Below are 27463 nucleotides of genomic sequence, written 5' to 3' on the forward strand. Positions count from 1 at the left end.
GAATACTTCTTCAATTTACATTTAAAAACTATTTAAATGATTTGTCTAAAATCAGCAATAAACTGATGTATAAACAGAAGAAACTTTACATTAGAAAAAGAGTAAATAACAAGATCCTCATTTGTTCCATGGCAGTAGCTTCATATAGAGTGAGTGATGGTGATAGCACAGCCTATGGCATCAGAAATAGATTGAGAGCCACCCCTTACTAGGAGGGTGACTTTGAACATCTGTGAAATGTTAACAGTGATATAATAACAATACCTACTCCCTTGCGACTGTAATTAGGATTAAATGAGATAATAATGGACCATTTTTAGTGCATTGTCTGCCACATGATAATTGACAAATATTTTGATGATAATGATGCTGAAGATGAGGATGAGTATGAGAAGTGAAGTAAAGTACTTTGATAAGGCACATGAAAGTCTCTTTCCAGGGCTTAAGATGGTTTTAAAGGAGGTATAGCGAGTGAAAAGAACTATCCTTTTTGAGTCAGGCACCATTGGCCTTGATCCTAGCATTACTAGGATTAACTATGTGGCCCTGGACTTCATCTCTCCTGATGAAGTTCATAGTTATGTTCAATGAGGAGGTGCCTTGATCTTCCAGCTCTAACCTTTTATCTCTTCCTTGTATGCAAAGTAGACTCCCATTAAGGAAGAGAGCTGATGGAACACCCCATACTAACTGAGAATTTGAGCTGCCATATGTAATTGATTGTTTTATTTTATTCAAATAAAGAGCTCATTTACATCCAACTTTCAATGAGAGAAATTAACAATGTCATGACTGTCCGTCCCAAGGAAACCACACGTGGAAGCAACCTCATTCCTATTCCTCCTGAGGACACGCCTTGAAAATGAAGCATAGACAAAACTTGAATTTTAGTTAGTCTTTAATAGTAAACAAAGATGTAAGTAAAACACATAAACATATCATCTATCAGTAGTTCTGAGTAGTCACAGTAGTCACTGTTGGAGCTGAGGTCACGCATATTTTAAGGAGATATGGTCTACCCTGTTTCAGTGGGATGTATACTCTGGCAGTTGGAAGAAAGAGGTAAGGCTTATTTTGTGCAAAGTGTATTCTCTCTTCTTTACTTGGCATTTAAAAAAAATGGTTCAGTTTCCTTTTATGTCAAAAGTGCTGTAAGAACTAATGGGACCGTTCCTTACTGAAATAAAATTAACTATACGAGTCTCTCGTACATTTCTGGGTCAACTTTGCTGGTTAAATCCCTCAAATTAGCAATGCGTAGAAAATCAATTGTTAAGAGAAGTTAGCACACTTGCATACCAAAAGCATAATTTAGAACTGACAATACAGGGCTCTGTGGTACAAAGTGCCTATGAGCAGTTTCCTATCATATACTGAGGCCACAGAACTTCCCTGGAGAACGGATCCGTTGTTGGCGTAAACTGTAGTCACTGTAGGCTTCTCTGATAGAATATTCTGGATGCGGAGAACCTATCAGAGATACAAAGGATTAATATGGAACCACTATACATCCGTGTGACTCAACCACCACTAATTCCTGTCTTCCACAATGACACAATGATTAAGAGGACATGCTGCTGAAAAATAGCAGTTACCAATCTTTTTAATGTTTAAATTAAAGTATTTTCTTAAACCTTCAAAGAAAGTACTTTCTTAAACCATCTTGTTATTTCATGCCAACACAGGATATAGGGCTATTATAGTAATTGAGTGCTAATATCAGTACTTTCACACTAATGTGCCTACCTTCACACTACTTCTAGCATGAACAAAAGTAATGTCATGTGGTGAGCTGACAATAAGCCAGGTATTTAAAAAAATTGCCAGTATACCACATAGGGAGGGCACATGTCTTTATAAAAATGCTTTTGACTAGTTGCAACCATAATTTAATACATCGAAAGATTGCCTTTCTAAAAGTATTTGAACAATGTGAAATTTTGCCAATTATTGGCTTAAAGCAATTGTAAAACCACTACATTAGTTTATTGTATTACTGGCTTGAAAGAACAAAACAAATCCTTCCCTGTGACAGTTTATTGTATTATTAGTTCAAAAAGACTTGAATAATTAAGACTGAAAAACTAAAAGTATAAAAACCTCTGATGAAGGAGGATTGTTTGGGTCATAAATGAAGAGCTTCTGGCCATTAGGATGACAGCCTACCAAGATGTCCCCCGAGGAAGGATCAATAGATAAATTATTCACCAGTGTATCCAACTTGAGTACCTTCCAAATGAAAAAATGTCAGTACCTAAATGGCATGAGAAACTTGATTAAATAATTTAGGGCTAACCTTCCCTGCCTCTATGCATGGGGCGGGGGGCGGGAATTACATACATCTCCATGCTTCCACCCCTTTAATACCAATATTGCTTAAAATAAATTTAAAAAACTGGTTCACAGTCACTTTTTATCTCTCTCAAAACTAAGAAAGTTAGGGTGATAATCAATCTCTCTAAAAAAGGAATTCCTTTTCCCTTAAAAGATGCACAATGATCAGTTAGCTCAAAGAACTCATTCCAAGCAAAATGGGAAATTCTTAATCAATCTAAAATGTGTTGTCAAACAGGAAGAAAATAATAATGGTGTGGAACCCAATTCTCATCTTCACTTATTATTGAAAGAATGGACAATGTGCATAAATCTTCATTTCAGGATTCATCTTAGTCTTTTCAATTGTCAAAATTCTTATTGGAATTCATCAGGTGCCATCGGTACTTCAGAAAATGGGATCTAAATCTGAGACAAATATCACTCCCAACCCACTGCTGCATGTAATTACAGCCAGTTCTAACGCTTGCCAGCAACAGGAGACTCGGCCAGTTAACAGGCGCGAATATTTAAAAACTCAGAATTGTAATATTGGCATCCCTATTCTTTTCTAAGTAAGGTATTGCTATGTTATAGTATAACTATGTTATTTCAAAGTATAATAATGTCTACTATATATAAAAAGAAATATTTTACCTTTAGTTGAGTTAAATTCATATTAGGATGCTTTTCCAAAACATGAATTTCATGAGCCAATATATCAGCAACATAGATGTACCTTTGCAGAAAGGATCACTGGTTAGAGCTCTATGACAATGTAAAGCTTCATTATAACCTACCAAGAAGTTAATCAATGATATTCCCTCAAGGAATGCTTGATAAAAGTCAATTTGTATTTACAAAGTAAGCTTGCAAAATCAATTCAATTTCGCTACAACAATCATGGAATTGTTAAATTATTTTTCAAAAGGCTTGTAAGGAAAAATAATATAGGACATCATTTTGAATATAAAGTCTGATATCTGCTATTGAATGGACAATAAAACACATGTTTGGTACAAAAAAAAGTTTTTATATTCCACAATATAATTTGACATTTCTGGGTATTATTTACATGTTACAGAACACATTTCACTAAAATATTTATTAATCTCATTAATATTTAGTAAAATATTTATTAACATACAGAGAATTTTAAAAGAGCTAAATATCTATTCAGAACAATCTGCATCTAAGAAGGGTAAATTGATGGACTACTTTATGATAATTTTACTCATTGAATTGACTGCTTCACGGCAACTGTTCTATTGAGCAATTATCATATGTAAAGCCATGAACTCAATATTGTGACAGATACAAACATTAAGAAGACACAGTCTTTTTCCTGAAAAGTTTATAGTGTGGTAGAATCAGACTGGTTTGTACACATTAAACAAATAATGCAGCATGATTGGTACCTTAAGAACTATTTCAGGTCTAGAGGCTAAAGAAATATCTAACTCTTAAGAAGACAGAAGGGTTCACAAAGGAAGGGGCATTTGCAGTGATATGGAACTGGAGACTGGATTTGAGAATATGACCTTTAGACAGAAGAAAACACATGAGCAAAGGCACAGGGGCAAGAATGAGAGGGGCATGTTTGCAAAATAATACGTTCTTCGTCTAAAGCATGGAAAGTATGAAAATGGTGGAAAAGGGAGGTTGTTGTTGTTAGCCTATTAAAGAAAGTCCAATTTTAGCCTGCCTTGATTTAATAAGCAATTGGGTTTCACTGAATATTTAGAATAACAAAGAGGCATAATAACAAGTGATCAATTCCATTCAACAATTACCCAGCATTTGCTTTGCACCTGGCAGTGCTCAGCAAGAGGAATCAAAGATGAAGCAGACACAGCTCCCTCTTTTGGAGGCTCTGAAAGGCTAGTGGAATATGGAAAGACAAAATTGGCAACAGCAGCAAAAAAATGGAAGCAGACCGAAAACAAGTTGGAAGTGTAATATTCTAGCCAGAGAGGATGAGAAACTAAACCAGACAGTTATGAATGGAGAGGAAAAGGGGCGAGAGTGAGGGATTGAAGCACAGGTAGAACTGACAGAGATGCTCATGGGTTGGATAGGAATAGTGCAAGAGGAGTTCAAGCTGAAGCCCGTTTTATTATTATTATTATATATTTTAGCTTGAATGATTGGAAAGTTTGATTCTCAGAAAGATTAGAGTTGGGAAGAAAACAGGTTTGGCCAGAGAGGTTAGATTGGGTCAGTTATAAACAATTTAAATTAAATGATTACACATTCATTTTCTGTAATCAAGAAGAAAGAAGAAATTGTGTCACGAAAATAAAGGCATTTAGTTGTCAAGGAATGACATTTATTTCATGTTATCTTTGTACTAGTATAAGCTGTTCAGTGTGCTAAGGCAGTAAAAAGAAAGTTAATAGAGAATTTAACATCCTTTCTATAGGCTGTGGTTGGATATATAAAAATAGTGCGTAATTTTGAAGGGTAATTTGGCAATATCTATTAAAGTCAACATTTAAATGGGTCATTCTTTGAGCAAGTAGATCTATTTTGAGGGTCTGTTCAACAGAAACGCTTGTACAAATGTGCAAATTAACACCACATTAGCCAGCGTCCAGCTGGCTTCTGAACTCAGGCCTGTTAAGATTTAACCATTGTATTACCCTCGGGAGTTTTTTCTCAGAAAAATATTTAGATAAGTTTCAGTAGTAAATGAGAAATACAAAATGGTTTTTATATAGAAAAAAATAAATTACATATTCATCAACAGAGAATTGGTTAAATTAGTTGAGAATCATCCTTATAATAGAATTATATGCAGCCAATAAAACAAGATATATTTATTTAAAAGAAAACACCTTCCTGATATTTGAAATGTATACATAAGTATGATCCCATTTTATTAAGTTACATTTTTAAATTTAAATTCCACAATGATATTGTATGTAAACATGTTTATATATTAATATATAGTACATATAATTACATATTATATAAATGTTATGTATATTTAATAATATATCACTTATATATAAATATTACATATATCATAGACCAAAAATATTAAGTAAGCTATTTCCACACTGAAAAAAGCATTTGGCCCATGACCATGACTGAAAAGAAATGAAGCTACTTCTATAAGGGATCATACTTTTTATCAGGTGAAATGTTGATCCCATTTGCTGAATCAAATCCTTCTGCTACCACTTTAACTTCATTTGGACTGTAGTAAACAACATTTGTCCAGTGTAAGTTCAAGTATGTTTCCAAATACTTTAAGAAAGGATCGGAGAAATAGTGATCATTGGTGGCATAGAAATGTGCAGGTCCAACAGCTATGATATCATTCACACTGAAAGAGAAAAATAACATGTGAGAGAAAATAAAAAGCCAGTTGGTATCCATATTAAAGATTAGGTATCCAGAAGGTTTACACAATAGATGCTTTAAATTTTTGGTAAGAGGTTTCCCAGGAAAAGCTCAGCTAAAATCCCATGGCTATCAGCATATACAATCTACTTTAATATCATCTGACGAAAAACAATTTTGTATAGTACCAGGTAATTTGAAGACAGGTCAAGTAAGGTAAGATTATTATTTTAAAAAAGAAACTTGGTGCCAAAGTATATTTTTTGACAGCAACCACAACATATAGGGACACAGCTATCTATAGTATAGAGCTGGATTGAGCCTCCTTGGCTGGCGAGCTAGTTGGGACACCAATAACGTTTACCCAAACTTCCATTTACCCAAACTTCCATTTACTCAGTTGCCAGATTTTCCTGAGTTTCTCTGCTTAGTTATTAGACTAAGGTTGACTGTTCAGTTTCTATCTGACTCACAAAGCCAACCAGCTGAGAATGAATAGGCACTCAGTAACACTTGCAGAGAGAGGGATGATGACTTTGCCGTAGTACAATGCTTCAGGTGAGAGATTTATATGCTAAAGACAATTATGTTTTAAAACCAGTTAGGTGAGGGTGTTATTAAATTTAAATTCCAATTACCCAGTGCAAAAATTTCTGAAAGCACTGCTTTCTCCTTTGTTAAATTAAAAAAACAGCTACAGGGTAGGTGGGTCCCTTTTTTCCAAAAGAGTTCCATCATGCAGAGGCTGCCTGGGTGGTATTTACATTCCTATTTATTATGAAGTGCATTTCTGGAAGAATGATTAGAAGTTACATGCTTCTCTAGATAGGAAAGTAGAAATTAAAAATATTCATCAAGTTCAAACTTTAAAGAAGCAGTAGACTAATGCAAGCTGAGTTGGGGAGGTACACATGATTCTCATTTAGTCACATTATCAACCAGCTCTGCATTCTTTAAATGGTAGTGACAGACTTCCAATTTGAATCCCTCCAATCTGCAGGGCCATTAGCTCACAGATACCACTAACCCTGTGAAAGCACTTTGCATCAGTCCTGTGCAAAGCATACAAACTCCATGTAAAGCAGGCTACTCTTCCTTGGCAGGTGAGGTATCATTGTTAGTTGGGTGATGTGTCATCTGAGATAGAGGGTGACAAGCAGGAAAAATAGTGAGGTTTGTCTTTTACTCTCAGATGGCCCTGAAGAGCAGCTCCCCTGTAGTCCAGTGTCTCATCATTTCTCAAGGGAGTCCGCAGAGAACACGAATTATTTAATGAGGGACATCGACTTTCCCTGCTTTACAAGGAAACTACACACACACACACACACACACACACACACGCAAATATGTGTGTTAACTCTTCCCCACCACCGTGGGAAAAATCTGAAAATGCTAGCGATAAAATGGAGAGTGAACAAAAAAACTAAGTACCTTGGAAGAAGCTCATGTTTTATTGTTTTTAGATGCAAAAGAAAATTTTCTTCTTCTTCGAATTTAAAAATTTCCACTGTATTCTTGAATTCTGGGTGGTTTACAACAAAAAGATAAACTGTGTCATCTAAAAAAATGAAAGAACAGAGTTAATTTATAAGACATAACCATAGGACCTCTGGGCAGACTGACATTTAAATACCATGGGCAAGGAAAGGTTGAATGTCTAAGCTGTTAGACGACCTAACAGATCATCCTTCTTCCCTGTCTTTCTCATCATTGTTTGTCTGGTGTTTTTTCTAATCATTGGTCCCCTGACCTTTAAAAAAGAATGTTTCCCACTCCACATACAGAATTCATGAATAATTTGTTTATAGTTTAATTCAGAAATATAGCTCTTTTTTAATGCAATGGTCATAGGTATATGAAAAGGTTATGAAAGCTAAATGTTCTTTTAGGTGTTAACTATTAGAAATTTCAAAGGAAGCATAACTTACTGTTAGCTGAAGAGGCAAATGATCAATTTATTTGTATGAAGAATACAGAAATAATTCATGAGTAAATTGCTCTTCTCTTAGGACAGGTATGATAAGAATCTCTTTTCCACAGGCACTTACAAACCATTATTATAAGTTTCTTGATGTTGGCTCATCAGCTCTTACCGCTGTCTATGAAAGTGCTGATACCATGTGGATTAAATGAAGCCAAATTAAACCCACGGCTGATTCTTAATTCCAATGCCCTTGGGTTTTCCTCTTTTAGATCCATCATTAGTATTCCGCCAGGATTATCCGGTGCAAAACTGTGGAGTCCTGGATATTTTAGACCCTTGTCAAAATAGAGGAAAAAGTTAAAAATAAAGCCTTAAGTATTCTTATGGACTAAAGTGGGAACTATAAATAAATGACAAATAGAGACTATGGTTAAAAGTGGTGGCATAAAGCTACAAACACAATGAGGGCAGAGAGGAGACAATAGAATAATTAATAATTGGGAGCTGAAAAGCTGAAAGACGAATAATAAATGATTTTTCTGAGCTGAGGCAAAAGACTAGCAGCGTCTCTTCAGAGGGTAACTAGAAAGTTGGTGGACTCGGGGATACCAAGGAGAGTTGAGGGCAGGGACAAGTGAAAGCTTACATACTGACTGTTGACCCTCAAGCCCACAGCCTGCACTTTGCTTCTACAAAGCCAGAAGTCTTGGTGAATGGAGTCAGTCAAGACTCCTCTCCTTGTCTCACATCCCACATCCGGATAATCCATCTGCAAATCCTGTTGACTTTATCTCAAAAATATAACTCTTCATAAGGATGTGAACATCTTTCACCACTTCCTTCCTGACTGCCCTGGTCCAAATCACCACCACGATCATGGCAATAGCCTCCTAACTGGCCTTTTTGCCTCTGTCCTTAACTCCCTATAGAAATGCAGTCTCATATGAGTATCCAAATTTTGTCAGATGATGTCACATCTCTGATCAAAACTCCCATCTCACTCAGATTAAAAGTAAAAATTCCCGTGATAGTCTAAAGGCCCTATATGTTCTGCCCTGCTCACCCTCCTTCACCCCGCCCACTCCATCTCCGTGCCCTCATCCCCTATTACTCTCATCCTCATTTGTGCTGCTTTGACTATAGTGGCTTCTTAGAGGTCGTTCAAACAAACCAAGCACATTCTACTTTGGGGCCGTTACACACGCTTTTCCCTCTGCCTAGGAGTGCTTTCTCCCCCAGAGATTTGGGTTCCTTCCCTCAATTTCTTTAAATCTGTGCCAAATGTCACTTCGTGACATTTGACATATATACATACTTATGCGTATATTAATGGCAGCCTGACTCCACCCTCACCACAGCTGTCACTCTCCACTCCCAGGACCTGGATTAGTGAATGGCATATAGTGTGTCCTTTCTCCACTGATTCCAAATCTCATCTTTATCATGTACTAGATTCTTGTTTACATATTGGTCTGTGTGGGGACTCATGCTTAGTCCTGTGCCAATGTGCCACTTTTTAATTACTATAGCTTTATTTATAAAACATGAGTTATAGCTAGCTAGCTAGATATAGGTATGTACGTGTATATGTGTGTGTATATGTGTGTGTATATATGTATATATACATATATATATGTATATATACATCTCACAAGTCCCCATACCCACACTCGTTGCTTTACCTTTATACAACAGTCTTACATGCTTCTGCTCATTTATTTTTCTGTGTAAACTTTGGAAATTTAGCTGATATTCTCAATGGAATTTTTGTTATTAATAATAATATTATTACTATTACATTTTCTATTTGGTTTTTCCTATTGCATCGGAAAGCCACTGAGTTTTATACGTACATACTGAATCCAACCATTGCACTGAACTCTCCTCCTAAGTCTAATAGCCTGTTAGTTCAAACGATCTCTTGGATTGCCTAAAAAACAGGTAATTGCCCTGTCTGAAAATAATGGCAGTTTTTTCTTCTTTTCTACCTCATATTTCTCTTTCTCACTTTATGGATTATTAAGAACTAGTAGATTACTGATGGCTACAGTGTTCGGGGCATTTTCTTCCTTTTCTAAACATTCGTGGGAAGGCAGCTGTTTCACCACTAAGAATGATGTTTGCTGTAGGTTTCTGGCAAGTTTCCTTCTATTTCTAGTTTTCTTGGAGCTTTTAATCAGGAATGAGTATTGTATTTTATTTAATGCTTTTTGGCACTCACTGAAATAATCTAGGACTTTCTCTTTTAAATCTTGCAAGTCATACTTTATGCAGATTTAACAGTACAAAAAGTCTCACTTTATGCACAGAGCTGGACACAGCAGAAATTCTCTCCAATTAAAAAAAAAAAAAAATCTATCAAAATTATATAACATTAAGGCTGGCAGGCCCAGTAAGTAGAATAAACTAAAATTATGCTATTGCTCCTGGTAGTGCCACTTCAGTGGTTAATAATCTCTATTCTTTATCAATACCCCATAAATAATAGCATGGTTTCCATGCATAGATAGCTCTATCAGGGATGGTGATAACTATTCACGGTTATTTTAATTCTCCCTATCATTCAAATCAAACTGTTTTTTTCTCTTTTTTTTAATTTTATTTTATTTTTACTTGCAGTAAAATACACATAACAAAATTTACCATCTTTGCCATTTTTAAGTGTATAGTTCAGAATTTCTGTCATCCAATTCCTCATTAAGTGTGATGTTAGTTTTGAGGTGACTGTCAAACTCATAACTATGGTACAGGATGGGTTGGATGGGCTAAAATTATTGGAAGAAGAACAAACAGCTGCCATGATGTAAGAGGTATTCATTTAGAAAGGAGCATATTCTAGAAAATAGTAGAGACAATGCCGAGTAATTACAAAACGGCAGTAAAGTGGGATTGTTTTTAAATTTGACAAAAGAAAAGAAAGTCATATAATCAAGAAAGGATACATTAAAAAAAAAAAACAGAAGAAATTCTGTAACATGCTAAAAATCACTTTGACGGTAATAAGCCCCTCAGCTGAAATGGCTATACATTTATGTGCTTGGAGACCTCCTCCTAATTCAGATTTATTCCTATAAGAAAAAAAATCTTGAAACAGGTGAGTTCTGGATTACACAAATCTCTGAGAACACCTCCTTTGCAAAAAATTAAAATGAAAATAAAAAAGCAACTGCCTTCAACTTTACTAAGGATTTTTGCATATCTAGTTATGAATATCTTTGACTATTATTCCTAACGTTTTTTCCTAAGCCTATAGACATATGTACAAGCATGTGCTTCTAATTCTAAGCAAACTCAGAGTCCTTCTAGAAATATCATTTTACTCATTCTGTGTAGGTAAATGAAACTTTTTTAAACTGTATTTTTAAAATTTTAATATAGATATTGGTGTTTCTGCCAAAGCCCACAGTATTTGTTTTTGACCTCAGTGGTAACAACCAGCTGCTCACAGTCTTTCATATAAAAACCATCAGGAGCCCGCAGAGTGATCTAACTCTCATTCTCATCTAAGCTGAGTTCTCTCACCTTTCTCGTAAGTCTGACAACTATTTTATTAGTGTTGTGACTCTCTTCTAAAGCATCCCCAACTTTTTCACATCCCTCCTGAGTCTCAGAAAATAATAGATACTGAGAGAAAACAGGATAATTACAGGCTACCTTCAAAGTTGGATATTTCTTCCTTAAGAAAAATCGAACCCATGAAGACACTGAGGACCCTCACCTTGGTCGAAGCCAGGGAAGGAGGGTGGTCAGAACTTCTTCATTGGCCCACTCACATAGTTTTCCAATTACAGTGGATATTGGTGTAGGCCGGCATCACACAAGTTAATCAACTTCAAAGTTTTTCTAATGTATGCCTAGAAAGGTTATTATTTTCCAGTTTATAAGAATTGAGGCACAAATGAAGGGTATAAACTCAGCTGATGACTTTCCACTTACAATAGGCTATTCAGAGGGGAAAGAAAGAAAGAAAAAGCATTGGCCTTGTCTGGAAAAATTGGTATATTGTTTGAAAACAAATAATGGCAAGAATATTAGCTCAAAATTGAATGTCTAATGAAAAAAACGGTAGAGGTTGTATTTAAAATAGTATAATGTAGAAGCAAATATTTACAATAATGCCCAAAATATCTTTTTCAATAACAAACTTTTAAAACACAGATTGCATTGGAATATTTTAATACCATGCAGTGGGGTCATAAAAAGCAATAAACCAACTGGCAAAAACTTTTTCATCTCTACATTTATCTAAGTTTGAGGAAATTTTCTAAGGTCCTGTTTGACCTGTCTTTTTCAGAACACATTTTTGAAAGTGAAAAATTTTAGAAGTTACTTCTCTGCAGTACTCCTCGAATTCCCTTATACCTTCTCCACTGAGGCTAGGAAAGGAAGAAGGTACTTACCACACTAAAGAAAGCCAGACCATTGGGAAGTATGTCAATATCTTCAGAGCCAGCTTCTGCAAATTCAAGAAATAGATAAATGTCATGTTCAAATTTTATTTGTTAAATAGAGCATAACTAGGACTTTGTTTACTTTATCAGTGTCTGTATCTTTAGGAATGGTTCTGATTTTTTTCCAAGGAACTACTCTCTTCAATAAACGTCAGTCTAAATCCCTTCCTACAGTGAACTTTTGACTTTAAATGTTAGATACTTTATGTTTACTCATATCAAAGTCAAGTAATCACCACATTTCCAGCAATAATACAGAAAAAGTTGACATCTGTACACTCTTATGATAAACATCCAGATGTCTGTACAAAAGTAATTGACATCAGGGGAATATTACTTTCAGAATGAAGGGCTCATTGTCAGTTAACCATGCAAATAGCCTTGTCCCTTTCTCTGCTCATTCAATCTGAAGCAAACACAGCCATCTCTCTCATTAACAGAGAAAAAACACCTGGGATTACATAGTCCCTCTTTAAAAAACAATGTCTGCTTGTTCTCATAAGCAAAGAAAGCTTTCTATTTAATCTTTAAATTTAAGCTTTAAATTACAGGGCAAAAAACCTAGCAAAAGAAAATTAATGAAAAAATACCGTGCACATAAGCCAGTTAAAGCTTTTAACCCTTGTCTCTGAGGCAGTCTACTATTACTATTGATTGTTTATTGATTGTCTGCAGTACCCTTTACAAAGAACAGCAAATAATTAGACATAAAACCTCCCCAGGGGTCTCACTGTGTAAATTCTGCAGATAGATAATAAACCCAAACACAAGAAAGGAGGAATAAAAATGGCTTAGATTAAGCCAAATCATGACACATTCTTTGAATCTTTCAAATTCAATCTTCCCCCTGCAAGACCTCTCCAAAGGATTTCACCAAGATTATTTCTAGCTTGTCAAAAACAAACAGTATCTATACAGCCATTTTGGTTTTGATTCATGAGTTTGTATTTGGCTGGTTGCCTTCAGTGTTGCTGGCTCTATTGTAGTGGAGAAAAATAAAAGAAAATAAAAATGCCAAGAACTTCACTTTGTAAAGATGACCCACTTGCCTGAAAGGAGATATACATCAGCTTAAGCATGGTATAGAGGAAGAGCTTTTAACCAGGGGTCTGTGGATCCCTAAGGAAGGAAAATGAGTCTATGAAACTTTTGAAATTCCATGCAATATCTTCTGTATGTATTTGTGAGAAATTTTCTGTAAAAAGGGACCAAAAAAAAAAAAAAAGGGTCTGTGATACTATACCCCCAAAGGATAAGAACCACTAGACTCTAGTCCCATAAGTGGTTCTCAACTGGTAACGAGCAGGGACCAGGGGAACCCTACACACACACACACTTCTAGTCCAAGTTTTACTTTCAGGATCCATTTAGTAGAAGCTCAATTATTTAAAATTTGTTGTTCCCGAAAAATTATTTTAGACACTTTCACTTCAATTTGTACATGCTTACACACATAGAAAAAAGATATATAGGAAAAAATTAACAATGTTTCTTTGGATGGTAGGATTATGAGTGATTTTCATTTTCTTCTTTATATTTTTCTTTATTTAAAATGTTCCACAAAGAGTATTGTTTTAATAATCAAGAAGAACAATATTTTTAAAAGATATTTTCATTTCAACTATATGGTAACTTCTTTCTGCTTAATCCTATTGCCTAATACCAAGAAAAAAATAAATAAACTTTATCTGTAGCTATCTTTAGACTATTTTCCAAGCCTAATCTCCCATCTTCACTTCTATGACCATTACTACAGTAGGCTTTTATCATCTTATATCACCTCTTTGTTGTGATTACTGCAAGGGAAGTCAATACTGAAGAAATTTTTTCTCCAATAATAAAAATAGTAGTAGTAGTAGTAGTAGTAGTAGTAGTAGTAGTAGTACTAATAGTAGTAGCAGCTACTAACACATATTGTTTACCAAGCACCAGGCTCCTTGTAACTACTTTATATACATTATTTCAAATAACTTTCATAACCCCAGGAAGCAATACCATTATCTCTTCTTTTAGAGTAAAGAATATGGAGGCTATGAAAGTTTAAGCAAATATTTCAAGGTCACAGCCTGGAAAGCTGGGACTCGAGTCCTTTTGTTCTGACTTAAAAGCACATAGAAAAAAATACAACCTAGCATCTCATGAATTTTCTGTCAGAACCATTCTCTGGTTCCTCTCTAAAGACACTTCACTTTGTAAATTCAACTGCAGTCAATTCCATATGTTGGCTTTCCCCCCAAAATGTTTGCTTCCATGCTTCTCACCCAGATCTTCACTGATTCATTACCTGTACTTTTCTTCAGAGCCTCTTTCAAAACCCCCTTTCCCTAGAAAGTCTTCTAGCTCAGTACATCTGATTTCAATCCCTTCTTATTCCTTTAGCAAAGATCTGAGTCAGAGATGGCCAAGTGCTCCTCAGCCTCCATCCTCCTCTTCTTCCTTTTCAGCTACAGGCACATGGCAACATAGCTACAGACATTTCCTACCCTTTCTTACTGGTAGATGAGGTCATTTGACTAAGTTTATGTTAATGGATGTGACAGTACGGGATGGATGCAACTACTAGGTAAAATAAAATAAAAATAATATTCATGTAAGTTTTCTTTCTACTCCTTCCTCCTGGGAGATGGCAACAACTGGAGTTCTCGTCTTGGACCAAGATGGAAACAATATGTTGCAGAGAGTTGTGGTGCATCAGCCCTTTGTACCAGAATGACCACCTAGAACACCTAGAACATTCTAATCACTCTAGGCCATTTGCTTGTCTTCGGACTGTCATGTAAGAAGAAATAAACTTATCTCTTCTCTAAGTTACTTACTATAATGTCATAGCAACAAATCAGTATTTACCATATGTAATAGAGTATCCAATATGTAATGTGGCCTATTATTTTCTACTTTTTTTTGTTCGCTAGTCAGGTATGTGTGTTAATCACTCTGGGAGATAATACTATATCAGGAAGAGAATTGCAAAAGTTATTTAACTTCTCCAAGCCTTGGATCCTTATCTCTTATAAGAAGAAAAAAGAAAAAAGATACCTATGTCTCATAGCAGTGGGTTTTTGTTCTTCCTATTTATAGATTGTAAAGTACTTGATTACAAGGGGTTCAAACTTTAATGGTATTTTTTAAAATCTCCTAAGCAGAAATTATTATAAAGATCTTGATTGCCAAGTATATAAAGTTGTTAATTAACTCAAAAGAGACAACACATTCAAAACTTTGTTTTAGTTCAGGACTCTGAATGCCAGCATTTTCAAAGACATTTAGAAAATGTTTTAAACTTTTAAGCCTCAAATAAAGTTAACTAGCTCTTGTCATTATAATTTTTATTATTTAGATATTGAAATTTTTCCAAATCTTGGGTGCATCAAAGTTTAGTTTTTGTCTATAAGATAGGCTGAGAAGGAACACAAAAATGGAATACATGGTGAACTAACATTCTGTCCCACAGAAGGTACATATCTTGTATGATATGTGGTAGATGATTATTATCATTAAAAAAGAAATACATAAGACAATATGATATGCATAAAGCACCCAAGAGTTGCAAAGAGTTCATTTTCAGTCATGGTAAATGTAGCATTGCAGCGTGTGTGAATGTGTGTGTGTGTGTGTGTGTGTGAAGTAGAGGCAAAGGGAAAGTGGTCTTACCTCTTGGAGGGATTCCTTGACCTTGAGTACATGGCTACCACTCTTTTCAAAGTGGAAATTAAAAATGAGACCCTCTCTACCCTTGCTGCATATCATAAGAGTTGTTTTTGCCTATAAGAGAACATGCGCCCAGCCCACTGTTATTCCTTGTAATCAAAGACCACTGAATAAGCAACTGTTGTTAAAAACATATAACCACAAGCTATTATTAACCATTATGCATCAATAACATAGCATTCAACAAATGTTCATACAGTGTGTGCTAACCACAGAGCAAAAGAAAAAAAGAAAGAAAAAAAGGCACAATTCTAATTAGATCTAAAAATGTATCCCAAATGTGCTTCTAATCACTCATTGCCTTCACTCTGCTGCCTTTTGAAGTGCCTCAGAGGCATTAAACACTTCACAGGAGTGAAGTGTTTCCAATTCCAGACAGCAGCTCACACACGTCACAACATAAAGGTCATAAATACAGACAGACGCTTGTTCAGAATACAAATGTTGTTGGGCTTGTTTTTCTCCCAGGAACCCTTCATCCCAGTAAGTTGTAACAGTAATACATTTGGCAATCTGTCCTGTAATGTACCAGGCTGTGCCCTATTGTCTGCTCTGAGATTTGAATTCACGGAAGATGGACTTCACTAGGCCAAGGGCTGCTTAATAATTTGACAATTATTAACTCAGTAGCAAAAGTAACTTTAGAGATCACTGACTCAACCTCCCAATTTTGTACGACATCCCCCCCGGATGCCAGCTGGCTTTTGTTTAGTGACCAATTCTGAGGGGACTTTTTGTGACGGCAGCCAGAAGGCGGGATGTATGGCTGAGCTTCTTGGGATTCCAGACGTTAGTCCTTGAATTTTCTGTGTTATCTGTCACATCTCTAGTCAGTCTGGTATTTGATACTGAGTTTGTATCTTCCTGACAAATGTGTGGGCAACTGAAACAAAGAGAAGCTACAGAAAGAGGAAGCCAAGGAGTCCAGGTGAAAGGAGATAGGACTGGGAGAAGTAGAAAAGCAGTAACAGATAAAAAAGAGACAGAGAGCCTGGGAAACAGATGTGTAAAGGAGAGGCAACTCTAGAACCGGAAAGAAACTCTGAAGTGGAAAAGGCTCTTCTGAAAACCGATAGGGTTCATGAAAGTGAAATCATCAAATATGAGGTATTCAGTTTATGCAGGTTGCCAATTTGAGGGCAATATAGCAAAGACTATCAAAACTTTAAACATATGTGCTAACAATCCCACTGTTAAGGGTTTATCCTACAAGAGCTATATCTACTACAATGTTCACTTATTTGTTTGTACTTGCAAAAAACTGTAAACACCCAAATGTGCATTAAGAGGGAATTAGTTAAATAAATCATAGCATGTGCTAATACTAAAAAGAATGAGGTAGACCTACATGTGCTGATGTGGAATGCTGTTTACACTGCATTCAGAATCAAGCAGGTTGACAAATATAATCTTATACTAAGTTACCACTTGTGAAAAAATAGATGTGGATGTATATACATATATAGGATACCTCATTTTATTGTTTTTTTACAAATATCTCTGAGGTATACCTGTACCTGGTTTTTTGTTTTGTTTTGGATTGGAAATATCAGAAAGAATAAAAAAGACACTTCATCTCAGGTTATTTTTGTGGGGGATAGAGATTTTGTTGAGAAAATTTTACTTTCCATTTTACAACTTCTTTTCCTTCTGTCTTACCGTCACTAGCTGACTACTAAGCTAATGAGACACAGATCTTGGTGGCCACACATGACAAAGAATACAGATTTTACAAAAACAGTTTAGAAAAGTCATTAAGCAAGTAAGAAATAAAACAATAAACATAGGATTATGTCGGGGGCTGTTTTGACTAAGACGGCTGCCAGGCCGAAGATGGCTGCTCAGCAGGGCTTCCCGCCAAGGCCACGTAAGCCTCCCGGATGTATCTGCCTCGCTTCCCGCCGAAGGGACTTTTCGTGGGTCTTTTCGCCCGGCCCCTTTGTGTTACACAGTATCTCCTGAATGCCTCTGGCCAATCAGCCCCGCTAACGCAACATCACCCGATCACGCCCTATATAAGCCTGCAGCGAGCCTTAATAAACGAGACTTGATCAGAAAGCCTGTCTTGTCTCCCTCCCCTCCCCGTTCTGTCTTAGGGTCCCTGTTGACTGTCCCACGGGCCGGGACAGGATTATACAAATGATTAATAAAGTACAGTGAGAGTAAGAGAGAAGAAATACAGGGTGCAAGAGATCAGAAGAAGTTGCTTGAGAGATTTTGTTGCTCTAATGTGATTTTTCCCTTGATAAACAGTAAGTGCATGCCAAAGTATTATAAATTAGTTTTTGAGCATTGGCGGCCAAAAAATATAAGGTGTATAAGGAACATTTTCTCATGCTTACCGATGCCTTTAATCAGGTGGCAGTTTAGAAGGTCTACAGATTCTACTTCTCTGGAGGCTTTAAGTCGATTCCTGTTTAAAAAAAAAAAAATTATCTGTTTATGTTTTCCCTGTTTTGTTGCAGGAAGGGTCTAAAGAGGCTTATTAGCCACACAGAAAACAAAGCATAAATCTAAAGCAAAGAGAAGAGAGAAAGACAAAAGCAGGAATATAAACAGCACATAAATGAAGTTAAAATAAAAATATATACCACAAACTCTACAGGTGAACATGGGTTGTAAAAGAAAATCAATAACTCAACGAATAAAACTTCTAATGCAAGTTCCTTTGCAAATATAAACCTGGCACTGGGTCACATTTCTCGCAGCTCCAGTGTTGTGGAAAGAACTCCAGATGCAGAACCAGGAGCCCTGTCTCACTTCTGAGGACCCAGGAGAGCTGAGAAATGCTCAGACCTTCTGCAAGATGACATGATGACTGAAGGGGACCAACAGAAAATGGCATTGTTCAGAGCCACAGAAGACACTCCACAAATAGTTATTAAGAAATAAGTGGAGAAGGTCCCGTCTCCAGGATAATATTTACTGGGGTGAGAAAGCGCCACCCACTTTAGCAAAACTACTTGCTGTGGCTGCGTCACAAAAACCAAAGTGGAGAAATATTGAGAAAATGTTGAGCTCTAGCAAAGTATCTTCCCCCTTTCTACCTTAGAGTAGAGGGCCGCAGAGATGTGTTTGGGCGAAGGCATGTGGGGTCTATTGTTCTGAAGGCCACAGACTATAGGCTCCGCCTTTCTTCTCTCATTGTCTCACCTTCTCTTTCTGTTCTCTACACTCATAAATAATAATAGGCCTTGCAGAGCAGTTTACATTTTCCTAAGTGGTTCACATATCCAATCATTTAAGAGACGAAAGTAAAATTTGCCACTTGTCTCTCTCCTACTCACATCCTTGACAGCTTCTGACTTCTAGACACTGAATATGGAGAAGCCTACTGGTTTCTCAACAAAATGGATGAAAGCATAGGCCCGGGTTACACAGAATCACCAACAGGAGGCGGCAACTACTATATATGTTGTCAACGCATATCTTATATAAAGTTTCTAATTAAAGTGTCAATCCATATGTGTGTGGAATCATAGAACTCAAATAGAGAACTTAGAAAACTTAAATTTCAAGAACTGAAATTTCTTGAAACGATTCATCAATAAAGCAGTGAAATAAAAATAAATGGATAAAATGTGTAAAACATATAGATGAAACAAAAATTTTAAATAAATAAAATATAAAAAAGCAACAAAACATACAATATCTCTCACATTTACGAGTTGCAGCAGTGATTTAAAGGGGAAAACATGTATACTTAGGCTGCTGCAGCGACAGCAGTAATATTAGTGATGTGGATACTGTTGCTGATAATCGTGGGTGGTCAAAGGAAGTCAACAACAAAATGTATAGATTCTACCACAATTCTGTGCGACTTACATGAATGAATTCACTTAATTCTTAACACAGTTCTAAAAAGTAGGGACCAGTATCCCTATTCGAGAGATTAGAAAACTGACTCAGAGGCGAAGCAACTCCCCTGAGGCTCAGCTCCCAGCCAGGAGCTACCACACACGGGCAGTGCTCTCGTCCGCTCTTGTACTTTTCTCAGTAAAGAGCGAAGAGACCTGTGTTTCTGTCTTAGCAATAAGACTGCATGACCGTCGACGAGTCGGTTCATCTCTAAAGGCCTCGACCATCTTTATCCATGAAACAAAGATGGGACCAGATGACCTTTGAGGTCCTGCAGACATTATATGATTCCAGAAAAAGGGGTAGATATGTCAGTAGGTCACAGCAGCAGTTTTCGTCAAGATTCCGTAACACTCATTTGGGTGTCAATTTTATGCAACTTACTATTATGCCCATTTGACTATATGAAAACAGTGATAATGATGATTACCATCTACCTTTTTCAGAGATAAACTACATGGATAAAATAAAATTCAGATGTATTTGGAAAGTTTAATACGGGGTATTTTTCAGAGTCGACTTAGGTTTGCACAAGGGACTTAGGTTTGCACTTTGCTAATAGGTCAACAATCTTGGTTTAATCGTACAATACCATTTCTAGATATGCAGACTGATTGTTTTTAAAACTGAAGTTAAATAAGAAGTGTGCATAACTTCTAGTTAATCAATCATATTTTCTTGTCTTTTCTTTATAAAAGAGAGGATTTTGCTTCTATCCTTTGTGGCCCATCAACAGCTTCAAATTCTTTCAGTAGAAAACTGCTAGGTTTGTTTTTGTTTTTGTTTTTGCGTGGCAGGACTATTCGTTCCCTACTCACTGATGGACTTCTGGATTTCAGGATGGCAAACCCTATCAGCTGACAAACCTAAAACCATTCTCACCCACTTCCTTCCTTGACCCTTTCCACTGCAGAGGCGGGCAAGCCAAATATTTGCTTTCCCAGACTCCTTTGTATTTAGAGATAATCATATGAGCCAGACTTTTGGGAAAGATATTTTTGTTTCTGAAAGAAAAGGCAGAGACAAGAAAAGAGCTAAGTGGTGTCACTCTGTCTTCCTACTTCATAATGTGACCACATATACAGTGCCTGGGACTACAACAACTAGTCAGCATCCTTAACATGGCAAGTCTGAGATCATGAAGCCATTAGCAAAGAATCTAAGAACAAAAATATAAGATTGAATCAATGGGCAAGTTCTAAAATGACTCACCTACAGAGTTTTAATCATATGAGAAAAATAAGCCCCTATTTGTATAAGCTACCATTAATTTGATGTATGTCCTTGCAGCTTAAAGCATTCCTAAATGATAATAGATCTAGGAAGTTTGGAGAATATACAAGAGAGAGCTATACAAACTTCTTTAGACTAGCAAATCAATAAGCCTAAATGCATTCATGCTAAGAAAAAGAAAAAGATAAATGGTACAAATACAAATAAGTGATATTTTGCTACAGCCTATTTGACCCTTAACAGTATATGTCCATCGCACGCTTAAGATGGACCAGGTCAGAGATGGCATGGCTGTTGCCACTCTGCTGTCATGTAGATATTGCTAATCAATCACAGCATGCTTCCCTGTAACCCAGAGCTAGCCTCAGACACAATGTTCCAGGCAAACACTACCAGCCTATTAAAATGGACACTTAAGATGAAAGCTATTTATTTGCCTTCTCTGTTTTAGGATCATTTTGTTTTTCTCACTTCTATTTTTCATTAAAATCTGGTTATTTTCCTTTCAGTTACAAGTACATGATAGGCATAATACAGGAAAGAATATACATTGCCTACTTTTAGCTTAGCTAGCGATCATTCCCCCAAATGATGGCCACCAAAAAGGTGTACATCAGGGTTCTTAATCTGAGGTCCGGTGACCTTCAAGGAGTCTGTGGGTAAAATTAAGGGATCCATGAATTTGAATGGGGAAAAATACATTTTTAATGTAAACTTCTAACTGAAATTGATGATGAATATAGGCAACAAACCATATAACTTTCTACTATTAGTATCTTTAACACTGCCATTAATAGAAATTAAAGACATTGTTATATCACATATCAGTTGTTTTAAACATTTCAAAATACCATTTATACTCATTGCTACTTCAAAATATCTACTGTTAGATATTCACTTACCTCTAGATCTCTTTAAGGCTTTAATAAAGAAGCCCATGTTATTATATCATACATTAGATTTTAAAAATAGTTTAGCAACAGTATTCAAGTATTTAAATTAGTATTAACTTAAATCGCATTTAAGTTTGTTTTGTAATTCTATGTGTTTTGTTTTGTGCATTTACAAACATGATGCTGAAAAGAAGTCAAACCTTCATCAAACCGCCAAAGGGATCTACGGCATAAAAAGTCCAAGAACCCCTGCTCGCACGTCACCATCATCACAGGTAACTTCTACTGAACACTTACTGTGTGTCTGGCTTTGTTCTAGCACTTTATAAGAATGATTTCATTTATGTTTCACAGTCCCACTATGGAACAGGTAGTATTATTATCCCAATCCTATAGTTTAGGACACTGAGACACAGAAAGGTGAAATAAAAAGCTAAGGTCTCAGGTAAATAGTGGAGCTAATAGTCAGGCTATCTGGCCACAAAGCATTGCCATTAAATCGATCAATGTTTCTTTCACTCGGGAAACAGCGCTACCCGTCCAGAGTGGAAGGAGACAGGGGCCGTTGCTTGCCATCTTGGGTGGCAGCAGTAAGAGGGCACCAGGCAGTGGCACCGACATATCTTGAGCAAACTGCAGCACAGTGTCTGTTACTACCAAGCATTGCTTTGTCCCAAATCTCACTGCCTCTGAGTTTACAAGCTACTGATGGGGCTTTATCTTCTAAATACAGACTTAAATGCAGACAAACGGGGGCTTTATCTTTTATATACAGACTTGTAAAACCCTTTGGAATTTACCCCTTGGGCCCCCTATAATGCTTGCACTTAGTAACCAAGAATTTGTGCTTAGGCACACGAAGCTGGGAAAAGTCTATTCCAATGTCAGAAAAGCTAGGAGGCTGGTAGGGAGCTGGGGCAAATTGTATTTGGAATCAGAAGACCTGGCTTAGAGTACAGGTTCGGCACTAATTACCTGTTGGACTAACTAGTTAGCTTCTCCCAGCCTCAGTTTTTACATGTATAAGAGTCATAAATGTAAAAGAGTTTTACTTTCTAAATGTCAGTAAATGTACATTTTGGTTTAATATAAAGAATATTTGACACTTCTGACACAGTGACCAGCACGTTGCAGTCCCACAATAAATAATAAGCGTGGTGATTTAAGAAAAAAGCCTGACCCTTGAGAAATATTCAAAAGCAGATTGGATAGCTTCTTGATAAAAAGTGTGAGGCAAGAAGCAGAACTTTTTGGGGGAGTTCCTGCTCACATACAGGTTTCTGATGCATTCAAGTCTTGTGATTTATTTAAAGGTATGTACTTGGCAACAAGGAGCAACTGGCCTGGGGATATTTGTGTATTCATTGCTCAGTAAGAGAGGAGGGGAAAAGTTGTAGGAACCTTAGACAATTACAGTTCGGAAGGAAAAGAAACAACTCTGATTCTATTTTTCCACCTGAGACATACTTATGCTAAAAAATTATTCATGTTTAGTTGAAATTTAAGTGGACACTGTGGGGGAGAGAAATAACTTGAGTGCTGAAGTACCATCTCTAAAAAATAGAATAATGAAACAGAAGGCCCCAGATTACAGCAAAAAACAAACAAACAAAAAGACAGTTTTTGAAGAGCCTTTCCTTAAGGAGGGGTGGGAACATGCTACTTTTCGAAATAGATTTTAAGGGTCTGAAAGGAGAAATACGGTGCATTTGAGCATGCCACCAAACTCTGTAAAAAGTAGGTCCTTGATGTTCTGCAATCATAGGGTCACCAGATAAAATACAAGATGCCCAGTTAAATTTGAATTTCAGAAAAATAATAAATGATATTCTAGTATAAGTATGTCCCTGGTATTGCATGGGATATACTTATAAAAAAAAAAGATTCATCGTTTATCTGAAATGCAAATTTACCTGGGCATCCTGCATTTTTATTTGCTAACTCTAGCCACCTCTCACTCATCTCAACACTCTCACATTAGCAGATTTGAGGCTTCAACTGTCCAATGAAGTTACCACCCTGTAAAGTCATTGCTTAATAAAGTATATTATAGTCAAGTCTTATAAAGAAAAGATGCATTAAACTGTAAATTACCTATCAGGTGCATTCTATGTAAATTAGCTTTATTTCCTTTTTCTTAGGTTTGCAACGATAACATTGATCAGTTAAAGGGCTTTAATATAAAACCTTAAGATTAATAACAAAAAGAATTATTAACTAAGAAAACTTCAACTTGTAGAAACACTGGAGATTTGAGGTTCAGGGACAACTTAATGAGCTCATGAATTTTAGTGATCTTGCCTTTGAAACTGACAGCTGGTCAGATCATATAAAATCATCCAACTCAAAATGTTCTGCGGAGGAGGATTGGGCATTTTTCCGCAGAAAATTAGGAAATTAGGTCAGCATGTCTATTTCCTATCTGTAAGCATGCCTACTCTAATTCTAACCACACCCCACCCTACGGGATGCATGCACACTGCTCCTTCTCCTGTCTCCTTTATCTGCAGGTGAAACTAAAATTCCTAGACAGTAGGGCCGAAAACTGGTATCTCCTATGACTTCCCCCTTCATTTCTGGATTTCTGGAGTTTGGACCCCTGTTATTTTCTCCAAACTACTACAATAACTTAACTAGTTTCCTCCATGTCTAAATTTGCTCTCTATTCCAGAACTTACCAACTCCAACTGCATATTAGACTTATCAGGAGAATTTTTAAAAAATAAAAAATACTCAAGGCTGAGCTCTACCCAGACCGACTGAAGCAGAATGTCGAGAGGTAGGGTCCAGACACCAGGCCTCAGCAGACCCTACTGTGCAGCCAGGACTAAGAGCTACTGCTCTACATCAATCCATCCTTTCAGGTCATCTCTACATAGCGCTCCTATTTAAAACAAAGAAACAAACAAAAATATACAACAAACATCAAGAGTTCTCCTTTGCCTATGGAAGCAGGCCCCAATTTTATAACATATTTAACCGTCTAAAAATTCCATCCTTTCCCCGCCCCTACTATTTTCATACCTTAACTTTATCCTCCCTTCAAATCGTCCTATTGCTAGTCTCCAAACTTCCCCACTTTATTCCCTTTGCTCATGCTACCCTCTACACCTGGGAGGGCCTCTTTCGTCTCCATATGTGTTTCACCCATCCTTCAAGGCCAGTGTCCAAAGTCTCTTTCTCCTGAACTCCACCTTTAGGAAATGTAATCTTTCCTCTTTAACCCTGTAGAGGTTGGTTGTACCTGCCTCAGACACCAAATTTATACGTTTTATTTCTCTCCTACCCTGATTTAAGGTAAACTCCTTAAGGGTGAGGACTGTGCTTTACCCTATTAGAGGAGCCTAGGAAAACACATCATACATAGGAAGCGTTCGATATGTCCAGAATTCTTTTGCATGAAGTTTATAAAATTTGAATGGGTTAAAATTTAGGAACTATGATGTCTATCCACCCATGGTTATTCATTATAACTAAAATGTGAGATGAAGTAGGCTTGTTCTGTTTGGCATTCTGGCTTCAGGGTTCCTGGGTGCAGAGGCAAATAAAGAAGAGATGCAAGAACAGTAGCTGAATATCTCAAATATGTTTGATCCCAGCGCCAAGATTAGAGAGCTTCTCAAACTATGCAGGGAAGAGATGGAGAACCACTTTATTAAGGAGGGAGGCTGTTTTGCACAACAAAGAGAAGCAGCTCAAATGACCTGAAACAAATCTTTACAATTAAAGTTTCAACGCATGAGGAATCATTTTGTTTTCAAGTTAAAGAACTAGGTTTGTCCCTGAGTCTACTTGCAAAAGCACTTGCTAGTCAATTTAGGCAGAACTTTGTAAGCAGAAGTTAAAAACTTTCTAGCAAGTCTCGCGATTCAGCCCAAACTGTTGGGTTTTGCTGGAAGCTGGAGATGAAGTGAGGGGTTCAGCTAGTTGGGGAACAGAGCAAACAGGAATTCCTCACCCGCCACGGTCCCCGGCGCTGAGAAGCCCTCCGCGGCCTTCGCCCTCTCCCGCAGCCCGCGGCCACCTGAGTCTGGGGACCTGCGGGCCGGGGAGGTGCCGGTGGAGGGCTCGGTCCGAGAGGGCACCACCTACCTGAGCGCTAGGAGCCTCTCGCCCAGCAGCGCCAGCGCTATCCCCAGCAAGCTCAGACCCACCAGCCGCCCCATGGTGCAGAAGCTCCTCTCTCGGCCTGGCCGGGGAGCACTGTGAGTGGCGCCCGCGTCCGGCTCCTGCCGCGCGGGGTCGCGCTCCTCCCCATCTCCCGGCCAGCCTGGTGCCCGGCCTAGGGACGCGGCGGCTCCGCCCTAGGCCCCGACTTTGTCACCACAAACCTGCTTCCCCAGACACTTTCCCCGGGACAGTGAAACTCTAAATTCCTTCACCTCCTTTCCCAAACAAACATTGCCAAAAGAAACTTAGGTCCCTCACGTACTTTTATCATTTTCCTAATCTTTAAAGACAGTCTTTACTCCATATTCCAGTAAGAAAGAAACTTATAAAGTTTTCAAAATCATTTTTATTATGAGAAAAGATACTGGGTCATGTCTTGTGGATTTCATGTTGGAATCACTACTATTATAACAGGAATTAGATGGGTGGAAAGAAACATCCTATTTCTAGTAATGTTTCATCTAGACTAGAGCCCTAAGGACGTGGATGCTTCTTTTTGATCTAAACTCAGTTTACGTAAATAGGAATAGTGCTTGCTTGCTTCCTCTCTCTCTCTCTCTCTCTCTCTCTCTCTCTCTCTCTCTCTCTCTCTCTCTCTTTTTCTCTCTTTCCCTTCCTCCCTCCCTCCCTCTCTCACTCTCTTCTTTCTTTCTTTTTCTTTCTTTCTTTCTTTCTTTCTTTCTTTCTTTCTTTCTTTCTTTCTTTCTTTCTTTCTTTCTTTCTCTTTTTTCTTTATTTCTTTCTTTCTTTTTCTATCTCCCTTTCTTTCTTTTTCTTTTTTCCTTGAACAATCATAACTTGAATAAAGAAAAAAAGTTTAAAAGGAAAATTTACCCAATCGGATTGAGACAGTTACAGTTAAGTGAATATGCCTGAAATAAGCTTCTCATGGTTGCCAGTGTTTATTTGCCACCTTGCAGTATGCAGGCAGGAAAGGTCACAATTGCCCTTTTTCAACAAATATCGGTTTTATAAACAACCAGTAAATAAAAGTAGACACAAGTTTCTTAAATGCTATTCTTCTACTTGTGCGTGTATGTATTTCAGATTCAATTCTAGGGAATATGAGATTATATCGGATGGTAGATACAGGGCTAAATAGTTGTCCTTTTGTCACAGGCCCCTCCAGACATCTTCTCAAAATAATATTTATAAATGCATACAATAAAACACACAAGATTGCTAAAGAGAATAATTATATTCAAAAGCAGTAATCAAAATATTCTTGTAAAAGTTTGTGCTATAGGAATACAATCATGTAATATGTGATGCATTATAAACAAGATTTAGCATCTTTCAAATAGTGATGAATGTATATGTTATTTTAAGACACTTGCAAAACTGTAATGAAATAATGAAAATAACTTTCTATTAGTGACAAAGTCACAAATACTGCTAATGTTCTTGAGGTTTGTTTTCTACTTTCATTGAATTCCGTTGAGAGACATGCTAAATTCCATTTGAAATCAATATTTTTCTCTTATCCAAAGTCATAAAACCCCTGGAATTCTATCCAGGGACTACTTTGGTTAAGAATTCTGCCATAGTTACCCTATGCCCAAGTA

At 36.9% G+C, this 27463-nt stretch overlaps 2 protein-coding genes across 3 annotated transcripts in view; one reads left to right on the forward strand and one right to left on the reverse strand.

Moving 5' to 3' along the window:
- Positions 1-27463, forward strand: part of LOC107503328 — a 57059-nt gene that overhangs the window by 6565 nt on the left and 23031 nt on the right. Inside the window, exon 4 of the mRNA XM_036231056.1 lies at positions 21920-22003. The gene's annotated coding sequence lies outside the window, so the exon portion shown is untranslated. The remainder of the gene's footprint in view (positions 1-21919; positions 22004-27463) is intronic.
- Positions 57-25961, reverse strand: LOC107507376 (serum paraoxonase/arylesterase 2). 2 transcript variants are annotated; one of them, XM_036230367.1, is made up of 9 exons: positions 25821-25961; positions 18087-18157; positions 11986-12041; positions 7755-7920; positions 7093-7219; positions 5444-5644; positions 2971-3052; positions 2101-2229; positions 885-1470 (listed from the first exon to the last, which is right to left on the reverse strand). In XM_036230367.1, exons 1-9 carry the CDS (start codon positions 25892-25894, stop codon positions 1312-1314), a joined length of 1065 nt encoding a protein of 354 aa, XP_036086260.1. In that variant the 5' UTR covers positions 25895-25961; the 3' UTR covers positions 885-1311. The 2 variants fall into 2 exon arrangements, with proteins under 2 accessions (XP_036086261.1, XP_036086260.1); XM_036230368.1 differs by lacking the exon at positions 2101-2229 and having other exon boundaries at positions 57-1470.

The sequence above is a fragment of the Rousettus aegyptiacus genome, unplaced genomic scaffold, assembly GCF_014176215.1.
Source record: "Rousettus aegyptiacus isolate mRouAeg1 unplaced genomic scaffold, mRouAeg1.p scaffold_m13_p_13, whole genome shotgun sequence".
Taxonomy (NCBI): Eukaryota; Metazoa; Chordata; class Mammalia; order Chiroptera; family Pteropodidae; genus Rousettus; species Rousettus aegyptiacus.

Coding starts and splice junctions, on each gene's coding strand:
- LOC107507376 (XM_036230367.1), bottom strand. CDS start 25,894: ATGGGGCGGCTGGTGGGTCTGAGCTTGCTGGGGATAGCGCTGGCGCTG. Junction 7,220..7,754: donor CAGCACTTTCATAGACAGCG/GTAAGAGCTGAT, acceptor TCATTTTTTTAG/ATGACACAGTTTATCTTTTT. Junction 1,471..2,100: donor ACAATCCTCCTTCATCAGAG/GTTTTTATACTT, acceptor TATCTCTGATAG/GTTCTCCGCATCCAGAATAT.